The following is an 11,219-nucleotide window of genomic DNA, read 5'->3' on the forward strand; positions in this document are numbered from 1 at the left end:
TTCCTTCCTTCCTTCCTTCCTTTCTTTCTTTCTTTCTTTTTCTTTCTTTCTTTTTCTTTCTTCTTCTTTTTTTTTTGAAAGCTTTTTGCTATAGGATGCATATGCTCGCCAAAAAGACAGAGAGAGACAGAGAGACAGAAAGCGAGAAATCACCCACCCAGGGGGATGGCCATGCTGCAATCCCTTCTCCTCCATTCTCCTCTCGGGATCTTGGGCACACATGCACATGCGCCCTCGTGAGTTTAAGCCACTGGATCTGGGACTCGAACTGCGGTCAACTACATGGGAGTCCAGCGACACAACCATTACGCTAACTCCTGGTCCCGAGAGAGATTTTTGATATAGGGTACTAGCATTCACTGGAGAGACAGAGAGACAGAAAGCAAGAAATCACCACCAAGAGGGGGTTGCCACACTGCCATCCTTTCTCCTCCATTCTCCTCTCAGGATTTCGGGCACACATGCCCCCATACATGCCTAGTGTGAGTTTTAAGCCACCGGGTCCAGGACTCAAACCACAGTTGGCTATGTGGTAGTCCAGCGACGTAACTATTATGCCATCTGCTGGTCCTAATGAAGTCTGTTTTACTGCTGCAAAAAATGGAGCGTGATAATATGCCCAATAGGTCGTACAGAGCATAGTAAAGTCTTATAAAATGCTTACCCCTGGCCAGGCCCTGTTGTAAACCCACAATATACTGGGGTGTCGGAAAAGTCGTGACATATTTTCACATAAAAAAATTATGTCATGACTCTTCCAATGACGCAATAGATTAACTCATTTCCTCCTGGCAATGACCCTAAGATGTATGGACTATTATTCTCTCCCTTTTGTGGGTAAGTCCCAGAGGTCTAGAGTAACCTGAATGGATTTCAGACTCAAGTTTGATCCATTCCCCTGCCTCGAGCTTTTAAGACCCACCCACTCCAGCTCTACTGACTTTTTTTTTGGGGGGGAGAGGTTTTTGCTATAGGGCGCGAACGCTCGCCAGACAGACAGAGAGAGACAGAGAGACAGAAAGCAAGAAATCACCCCCCCAGGGTGGCCACACTGCAATCCCTTCTCCTCCATTCTCCTCTCAGGATCTTCCCCCTCTCAGAATCTGGGCCACGCACACACACATGCTTGGCGTGAGTTAAAGCCACTGGGTCTGGGACTTCAACTGTCGTCAACTACATGGGAGTTCAGCGACATAGCCATTACACTAACTGCTGGTCCTGCAGCTCTACTGACCTGTGCCCTTTCTCAGATCTTCTCCATGAGGCCAGTGAGTAGACACGGGGCTCAGCCATTGCTGACTGTGAACCCTCCAGGAGCAGACCCACTCTTCTTTGGCTGTGGGGACCCGTCTGCTCTGAATAATCCGTCCTCCTTCCTGCCAAGTAAGAGGCTTGGTCCAACCCCGCTCTGCCTTCTGCCTGCTGACCAAATCACGTTTCTTGTCCTTTATCCAACAGACATGTCTTGAATACGACTGTGTGCCAGGCACTGGGTTTGGGGCTGGGGAAACTGACATTAGGGATCCAGACATGGCCTTGCCTTTCTGGGGGGACAGACGGTACAATCATGTTGCTTGGTGGCAGCTGAGGATTTTGAAGTATGTAAAGCAAGGCAGTAAAGGGAGGAGATGTGTAGATGTGAAATTTTTTTTTTTTTTTTTTTGCTATAGAGACAGAGAGACAGAAAGTGAGAATTAACCCCCCAGGGGGAATGGCCACGCTGCAATCCCTTCTCCTCCATTCTCCTCTCGGGATCTTGGGCACGCACGCATAATGTGCCTGGCGTGAGTTTAAACCAACGGGTCCAGGACTTGAACAACGGTCGGCTATATGGGAGTTCAGCGACATAGCCATTATGCTAACTGCTGGTCCCAGATGGTGACTTTTGAGAGGAGAGCAGCCAGCCCTGAGGCCTTCCAGGGGGCAGACAGATCCAGACTGCGGAGCAGCCTCAGTGGTGGTGTGGCTGGCGGTAGGAGCAGGGGAACCCACAGGTCCAGGAGGAGGTGAGGCTGGAGATGGGCAGCAGAGCAGGAGGTGGGGCCTGCTACACCTCTCTCCCCAGTCCTGCCCTGAGAAGAGACCCGTTTTCCCCCTGCAGATGAGCGGATAGGCTCTCACACCACAGACATCGAGCCTGGGGGTTCCTCCTAGAAAGACAGGTTCATGGCAGATGAGACACCTGTCAAGGTCACCCATAATCTGGGAGACCAGCAGACTGAACCCAGGGTCTCCTGGCCGGGGGTCCCTGTCCTCGCATGCACCATACTCTCCTTAACTCTCAGCTTACCCATCTCTCCAGTTCAAATTTCCATCCAGAGGGATCAGCAGTTGGTGTAATGGCTCTGTCACTGAACTCACAGGTAGTCAACAACAGTTCAAGTCCTGGACCCGGTGGCTTAAACTCACAGCGGGGACGTGTGCATGTGTGCCCAAGATACCGAGGGGAAAATGAAGGAGAAGGGATTGTGGCATGGCCATCTCCTGGGGGAAGATTGATTTCTTGCTTTATGTCTCATTGTCTCTCTCTGTCTTTCTGGTGAGTGCATGTACCCTGTAGCAAAAACACCTCAAAAAAAAAAAAAAAAAATTCCATCCAGAAACAACAGGGAACTGCCTTCTTGGGACACTCTAGTGGCTTCAGCTGGATGAGGTGGAGTTTGTCAGGCCCTCCTTCTACCCCTTATTTAGTTAGCTGGGTGACACTGAGTCAGGACTCCAGATCCTCCAGTCTCAGCTTCCTCATCTTTGAAATAGGAACCCCCCAGGAGGACAGGGCCAAGTTGGAAACATTAAAGGAGATCTGCGTGTAAAGAGCCCTAGAAGTACTGCCCATGGGAACCAGCAGTTAGTGTAATGGCTATGTCGCTGGACTCCCACGTAGTCGACCGCGGTTTGCGTCCCGGACCCGGTGGCTTAAAATTCACGTTGGGCGCGTGTGCGTGCGTGCCCAAGATCCCGAGAGGAGCATGGAGGAGAAGGGATTGCAGCATGGCCATCCCCCCTGGGGGGTGCTTTCTCACTTTCTGTCTCTCTGTCTCTCTCTGTCTGTCTGGCGAGCGCACGAGCCCTATAGCGAAAATCTCTCCAAAAAAAAAAAAAAAAAAAGATAAAGTTTAAAAAGAAAAAAAAAACCTGTTATCACTGAGATGCAAATGGGGGCCAAGCCCAGATGACGCCCTTTGCATTCCAGCTCCATCATGATCAACGGGGACAGAGGAAATAAACTGATGCCCAAGCCTGCCCGAAAGATTCCATTCCACCGCCCTGTGCAGCTACTGTAAAACGGTTTACACCGGAATATTATCTGGGTGTATTTACAGTATCTTACTGGAAACCACAAAGTGCATTGTATTTTTTTTTTCTCTTGCTATTTAAAGCCGATGGGTCAGAGAGTGAGCAATCTGCAGTGACACTAGCTGAAATACATGATGATTTGGAAAACACACAGATGGAAACAGATCGCTCTTGCCAGCCCCATGGCCCAGCCATTCCCAGCCTCTCTCAGCTCACAGGGAGCCTCCTGACGAACGACTAGAAGATCTGGAGGTGCAGGGAGCATGTCGGTGGGCTGAGCCTGATACAGTGACAGGCTAGCAGAGATGGGAGGCATATGCAGGCACCCACCTCTGCCCTCTTCTCCTGCTTTGGAGCCAGCCAAGGGGCTCCCTTCCCACCAAGTGAGGCCAGAGCACACTGCTGACTATCTTTCAGTGGTCAAAATCGGCCCTTCCCTGCTCTCATGCCTTCCTCCATGTTATTACCGCAGCCTGGAAATGCCCTTCCAATGCCGTCCTGCTGATGAAGGGCAGTGACTAGAGCCCAGGGGGTTTCAAAGCAGGGCCCTGGAGGCTGACAAATGGGTTCACATCCTGCTTCCACTTCCCAGTGATGGGACCTTGGGCAAGTTAATTCACCTCTCAAGGCCTCTGTTTCCTCATTTGTAAAAATGTGAATAATAAAGTGTCTCACTCCTGAGCTTGTTGGGAAAAAATAAATAAATAAAGCTTATTTGGGGGAAAAAAAAAAAGAGTGAAGACTAAATAAACTTATGTACATGACAGGTCTGGTGTAACCCCAGGAAGGGAGCAATAAACAGTAGCTCTTTCTAGAGGTGCCACACTCAGTAAGTCATGGCTGTAGTACTCCCTCCTCTCACGGGCCTTCCTGATATTCCCCTCCCTCTGCTTGTGACCCAGAACCTTATCCACCTTTATTTGGGATTGAATTGAATCATCAGCATCTCCCTGGGGACCTAGATTATTTATCTCTGAAGCCTCAATAGTTGAATGAATGAATGAATGACTTCGTTCATGAAAGCAAGTGAGTGTGTGCGTGTGTGCGTGTGTGCGTGTGTGTATATCTGTCTACCATATGAAAGCTAGAAAGAGAACATTATAACAAAAGACTCATCTCAAAGAATAGTGTCAGGAGAGCTAAAAGCCAGGATGAACTGAGGCTTGCAAAAAAAAAATGCAAACGAGACAAAAAGTCCTTTGTTAGCTGTGTTCTAAGCAAGAATGGCAAAAGAATAGGCCTTTTGCTTGGGCAAGATGGTGTATTGTTAAGAAATGGCAGAGAGAAAGTGGACCTGGCCTGCCCCTTGCTTCTGTCTCTCACTGGAAGGGTCTTAAAATCCAGCCCTCCATGCATTCATTAGCTCACCAGGCAGGAGCTTCACTCTCATGGACCAAGATGGGTAAAAAGGCAGCCAGTTTTTATGAGGTGCATGGATTTGCAGACATGGGACCACTAAGCCCAGACAGTCACCTCTGGGAGAGGAGAGAGCTGTTCAAGGGACTGTCCAAAAAGAAAAGGGTGATGGATTTGAGGGAAGCAGAAGCCCAGAAATGCATTAGGTTCCTGGTTTGTAGACAGAGGAGGGTGTATCCCAGGGGCTGAATCCTAGGTCATTTGTGCCCATCCCTGGAAAAATTCCAGCACGGGGGTACCAAACAGGAGGTCATGAGCATGTGGAAAAGAATGTGGCCATGCCCTGAAGCGAATAGCAGGAAGTAGCCATTTCTTTGTCCGTGAGAATGTTAGAGACTAGCACATTTCTAAGTATGCAGATGATTTGATGATCTCCTTAGATCCTGTCTTTCCCCTGATTAAATCCCTCTGACAACTTCCCAAGCTGACCTGTGAGCCTCATGCACAAGACCCTGGGGATAGCCTGATCCTCATCCTTTCCCCCAGCCTTTTTCTGCCTTCCATACCCCATAATAGAGTCCCCTATAGCTGTGTCACTGTGCCAAGCATTTCCTGCCACCTCTCCCCTTCTTTTCCTGGATTGTAGACCTACACCTATTTCAGGTGACTCCTGCAGGTCATGTCCACACTCATCCTCCAGTGCCTACTCCTTTTCCATCAGATTCCCCAGAGAACTTTGCAGCCTTGACTTTTTCTGTCCCTGCCAGCCAGTGAGCAATAGAAGGTTTGAACCAAAAGATGATAGGATGTAGACAGATTTGGGGGCTTGGGGGGGAGGGGAGGTGGATCAAAGTACTGAGCTTTGATTAGTAATTGGATCTGTAGCTTCTGTAGCACCAGGAATAAAAGCTAGATCATGCATCCCAATTTCTTGAGTCTGTGTTCATCTGAGATGACCAGAGGCCTCCAGGAAGTAGAGAAGGGATATCCTCTGATGGCCCCAACCCACCGGGTGCTAGGGTCTTATTTCCCATATCATAATGCCTCTGCCACTTGACATGGTAGGCTGTGTGATTCCCCTATTCTACAAATGAGAAGACTGAGGTCAGAAATATGAAGTACTTACAAGCAAATGGATTGGAGGAACCCATGGCCTGACAGAAAAATGAGCAAAAAACATGAACAGGCAACTTGGGTAAGAGTCAGTATCTGAGGCCTGTATTAAATATAAGAGGTGATTACAATTTCATCACTTCTCAGGGAAACACAAATCTAAGCAATGGTGAGATTGCATTTTACACCTATTCGCTAAGCAAAAATGTGAAATCTGGCCAATACCAAGTGTTGGAGAGGCTGTGGAGCCTATGCCACAGACTAGCTGCCCACTCCCACATCCATATTTCAAAACCTTTCTTTTTAGTCACAGATCCTTAGCTGGCCTTGGAGCTGCTCTGAATAAAAGACTACACTTCCCAGCTTCCCTTATAGCTGGATGTGGTCATGTGGCTACATTTTGACCAATGAGATATAAGCCCAATGTAGGAGGAACTTCTAGAAAGTTGCTTCAAAGGCGGGCCATAGTTCCTGTTGTTCAGAGCCCAGAACTGACCACCAGTGCTCCAACAATAAAAGACCACACCCTTAACCCTCCCTCCTACAAGGCAGTCCTCATTAGCTGGTCTTTCTCAGAAAAGGGCAATGTTATGGGGTGAGAGCACTGATGATGAGCCCAGAAACCCTAAATCTGAGGCTTGCTTCTTGGTGTCTTTGTGCAGGATATTTTTTTACATATGAAGAAACCAAAGCTCCAAGGGGAAGTAAGTTGACTTAGACTGTGAGGGTCTCACCTTGACTCCTCTTTTTCTGATCCCACTACCAGCATCCCAGAAGCTCCAGGCCAGGGTAACTCCTCCTTAGCTTGCCTTTAGGTTGGCATTCTCCCTCCAACCTGGCAGCTCACTTCTGAAGCAGATCTCCACTATCACTCGGGCTGAGCAGTCCCTACTACTTTCCTGGAAAACTCATCGGACTTCTAACTCCTAGTCTTGCCTCCCTGTGGTCAGAGTGTTGTTGCTAAATTTGAAACTGGACCAAGTCACTCTTTACCATCTCCCACCAGTGGCATTCCATGCACATGTCGGAAAGTCTAAGCCCATGTCCTGTGATGACAGACTACACTGTCCAGCTCTGGCTCCCTAAGCCACTTGTTCCCCTCTATCTCATTGTACTCCAGCCACACCAGCCTCCTTGCTACTCCACCAGCTGCCTGCCAGGCATGCTGCTGCCTCAGGGCCTTTGTACTTTCTGTTCCCTTTGTTCAGCATGCTCTTCCCTGAGACAAGGCTCACCTCCCTCACAAATCCACTGGCCTTTCCTATCAATACACACTAGAACAAACAGCAGCCTCCAGACACGATGGGCACCCAATAAATATCTGGTGAATACAGGATGAATCGATGAATGGCAAAATGAATGAATCTGTATCTATCCTTAATGAATCTTCCAGAAGTCCTAGGTTGAATCATGGGATGCTATCATTAGATGTTGTGGATCAAAATCACTACATAACTGTCGTTGCATACAGTTTGGCCTATACTTTGGCAAACATACCAATACTCAAAAGCCTCCAACAGCTCCCACCCTCTTCTCATGCCTCCTGGTTTTGACTCCCACTACCTCCCAAGCCCTTCAGACCAGATGTCCTAGCATCACCATCTCATAGGTTTTCTTGGGCTCCTTTCATTGCTTGAATTCTCCATGGTCACATCCACCTCCACCTTGACCCAAGCCCACTAGAACACCTCTTGCCACAGGCCTCTGCTCCTCCATGGTGTGTACGGGGGGTATTCTTTCTCTTCAGACTGCAATGGATCACTCAGTTCTACAGCTATGTCCAGAGGTAGTTCCTCATCCTATATTCTCCTGCACTGCTATCCTCCTGCTTCATCCTGTAAGGCACTATCCCAATGTGGGCCTATAAACAGCTATTCCAAGGCCAAACCCAGTCCTAGGAGACCTGGCCACTCACTCTTGTTGACTTTGGGTAAGTCCCTTCCGAGTCTCAGTTTCCTTATCTATAACCTCTCATATGTCAACAAAGCCACAAGTTAAGAATATTGCCAAGATCCCAGTCCTGGGTTCCAAAAATGAGGGTTGGCGGTGGGGGGTAAGATTTGAATAAGAGAAAGCAGAAGAAAAACAGGTGACAAGCAAGGATAGGCCTCAGCACTGGGATTTCAGCAACCTCAGTTACTGTCCTAGTGTTGATACCCCTGGCCTGCCTGAACTGGGACAGCCCCATCCTCTTTTTTGGTCTCAGTTTTCTACCTGAAAAGTGAGCCCCAAGATTGGGAAGAGAGAGAAGAGGGGCACGTGGTGGGAGGCAAAATGATAAACAATAAAGATCCCAGAAAGGACATGACTGCAGAAAGGGCTCTACAGGAGCAAGGCCACCGAGCTCTCTGCTAATGCCACCCTGAACCTGGGGTCCTGTCTATGGCTCACTTAGGTGGGAATAAGAATATGAACAAACTGAGACCTGCTCCAGGACTGGGAAAAGGTTATGCTTCCTCACAAGAAGAAAGGGAAAGAAGGCATCAGTGTTGACCAGGGCAGTGAAGCCTTGCCCTCAAAAGCATCCCTGACAACAATGGAGGAGGAAGATGGGACATGGCAGAGGGTGGGGATGGGGAACCTAGGATGGCAAAACAAAAGGCAAGGTATGCAGGACACAAAAATTGGGAAATCATTTGCTGAGAACATATATGTTGATGTGCTTGATTGAGCCAATGCACAGTGTATTTTGGATGGAAAATTCATATGTGTGTTGTGATGAGAAAAGAAAAAATTTATAATAAAAAAAAAATTGGGTAAGTCCCTTCCGAGTCTCAGTTTCCTTATCTATAACCTCTCATATGTCAACAAAGCCACAAGTTAAGAATATTGCCAAGATCCCAGTCCTGGGTTCCAAAAATGAGGGTTGGCGGTGGGGGGTAAGATTTGAATAAGAGAAAGCAGAAGAAAAACAGGTGACAAGCAAGGATAGGCCTCAGCACTGGGATTTCAGCAACCTCAGTTACTGTCCTAGTGTTGATACCCCTGGCCTGCCTGAACTGGGACAGCCCCATCCTCTTTTTTGGTCTCAGTTTTCTACCTGAAAAGTGAGCCCCAAGATTGGGAAGAGAGAGAAGAGGGGCACGTGGTGGGAGGCAAAATGATAAACAATAAAGATCCCAGAAAGGACATGACTGCAGAAAGGGCTTTACAGGAGCAAGGCCACCGAGCTCTCTGCTAATGCCACCCTGAACCTGGGGTCCTATCTATGGCTCACTTAGGTGGGAATAAGAATATGAACAAACTGAGACCTGCTCCAGGACTGGGAAAAGGTTATGCTTCCTCACAAGAAGAAAGGGAAAGAAGGCATCAGTGTTGACCAGGGCAGTGAAGCCTTGCCCTCGAAAGCATCCCTGACATTCCAAATGGGCCAGGGATGAATTCTCACAGCACCAAGTGCCTGGCTGATGGGATGGTCTTTGAGGGAGACAGGTTGATCGGGGAGGCTCTAGGAGACCTGCATGCAGGGAGGGTGCCCTGCACACCAAGAACTTGAGCCAGGAGTCAAGGACAGAAGGAATGTGTGGCGCTCAGGCTGAGTAAATAAGGAGAAGAAGGAGGATGGAGTAGACGGGGCAGAGGTCAGAGGAGGCCAGAGGAGCAGTTGGGATTTCATTCTGATACGTCCAAGGCGTTTAAACCAGGATAATGATATAATCTGATTTCCATTTTAAAGGATAAGCCTGCCAGCTAGGTGCACAAGGGCCTGCAGGGTGGCCAGGAGCAACAGGGAAATGGGGTAACGTGGGGGCCCTAGATGTGACAGCAGTGTGACAAGGGGAGGCAGTAAAGACATGGAAAGGGGGCTGGGTTGGGAGTGGGTCTTTTCAATCCTCTACTGAACTTGCTATGCGGGGCTGAGGGAGAAAGAGAACTCAAGGGAGCCATCCGAGAAGGCAAGACTTACAGGGAGTGACCCAAGTCCAGAGAGATCTGGGGCTGACCTGACTTGCAGTGAAGTTCCTGGGCCCCCCAGTCCAGAGGCACACAAGTGACAAGACATACCACATGGCCTTTGCCTGCCAGTAAGGGACTCCTGGAGACCAGCATCTCTCGCCATCCTCGTCTACCATAATTGTTTCAGAAGTCAAATATGCGGTTCAAAACCGTGTGTGCTTGTGTGCATACAAGTCCTCACACACATTGCCACAAAGCAGGGGTTGCAAAGACAAAAGCCCACAGGGGCAGGCAGATCATGCGATGGAATTGTGCAGGCAGGGCAGCAGGGAGGGAGTGGGGAGCACTGTGGCAGTGACTGCGAAGCTGTGCTCTCAGCTCCAGTTAGTGATGACCAGGTGGGCATGTGTGAGTGAAAGCCACTGGTAGATCTGCAGATTTTCAAGAGAGGTCAGAAACCCGTATGTTCAGGTAAAACAGGATTTTATTTTATTATTATTATTATTATTATTATTTTTAAATTTGGGCTTCAGTTTAAAACAACAGCAGCACATTATCAGCCAATCACCGTTTGGAAGCTGGTTGCTGGTTTACAACCTTGCCAATCAATGGTTGGGATGGTTTGTGTTCAAACAGAATCCTGATCCTCATCGGGAGACCCAGATTCATCATTGCACTGACAAGGTCCCTTATCAAGGGGCATGCGAGCATGGGGCAGGTGAGGGGGTTCCATAGGGCTCCCAGGGTGTTTTGGCCTTCCCCTAAGTCCTTGCGTGGGTCGTTGGGTGTTTGGATGAGCACATACCCACTTTGAGCTCCTTTCCGAAGACTGTGCGCTCCCCCAGCGCCGAGCAGTTCCAGCGGCCATTGCGGAATTGAAACTGACACTCGTCCAGGCCCATTTGCGAGCCTTCTCCTATGACGATGATGGCGTCGGGCCGGCTCTGGCAGATTGCCCGCTGTCTGGGAGCCAGGCCTGGGATCTTGTTACAGATGATGCTTGCGCCCAGAGCTACCACCGAGGAGAAGCCACTGGAAGGGGAACACAGGGCAGTGATGTTAGGCCAAGAAGATATGGGGCATGGGGCAGCCTAGAGACCTCTCCCTTGATGCCTGGGCCCGACTACCTCATTGCCTCCCACAGAGATCTCCCAGCGTTTCAGTCCTGCACCTTTAACCCCTGTGCATTTACCTGCAGATTCGTAATGTCCACGTAGGCGTTTGTATGAACAGGTATAGTGAATATTCACTAATATTGGATACTCAATATTAGCGAAACTTCATTTCTTTTCTTTTTATTTATTTATTTATTTATTTGGAGAGGTTTTTGCTACAGGGTGCGTGCGCCCGCCAGAATGACAGAGACAGAGAGAAAGAAAGTGAGAAATCACCCCCTAGGGGGATGGCCACGCTGCAATCCCTTCTCCTCCATTCTCCTCTTGGGATCTTGGGCACGCATGCACATGCACCTGGCGTGAGTTTAAGCCACCAGGTCCAGGACTCGAACCGCGGTCGACTACATGGGAGTCCAGCAACATAGCCATTACGCTAACTGC

At 49.0% G+C, this 11,219-nt stretch overlaps 1 protein-coding gene across 1 annotated transcript in view; it reads right to left on the minus strand.

The window, feature by feature from the left end:
- The window catches only part of WNT7A (Wnt family member 7A), a 62,606-nt gene extending 51,916 nt beyond the window's left edge, over window positions 1-10,690 (minus strand). The window contains exon 1 of the mRNA XM_006155414.3: window positions 10,469-10,690. Coding sequence (XP_006155476.1) covers window positions 10,469-10,565 — 97 coding nt within the window. The 5' untranslated portion in view covers window positions 10,566-10,690. The remainder of the gene's footprint in view (window positions 1-10,468) is intronic.
- Between the last annotated feature and the right edge of the window lie 529 nt (window positions 10,691-11,219).

This window comes from Tupaia chinensis, unplaced genomic scaffold (genome assembly GCF_000334495.1).
Source record: "Tupaia chinensis unplaced genomic scaffold, TupChi_1.0 Scaffold000451_2, whole genome shotgun sequence".
Lineage (NCBI taxonomy): Eukaryota > Metazoa > Chordata > Mammalia > Scandentia > Tupaiidae > Tupaia > Tupaia belangeri.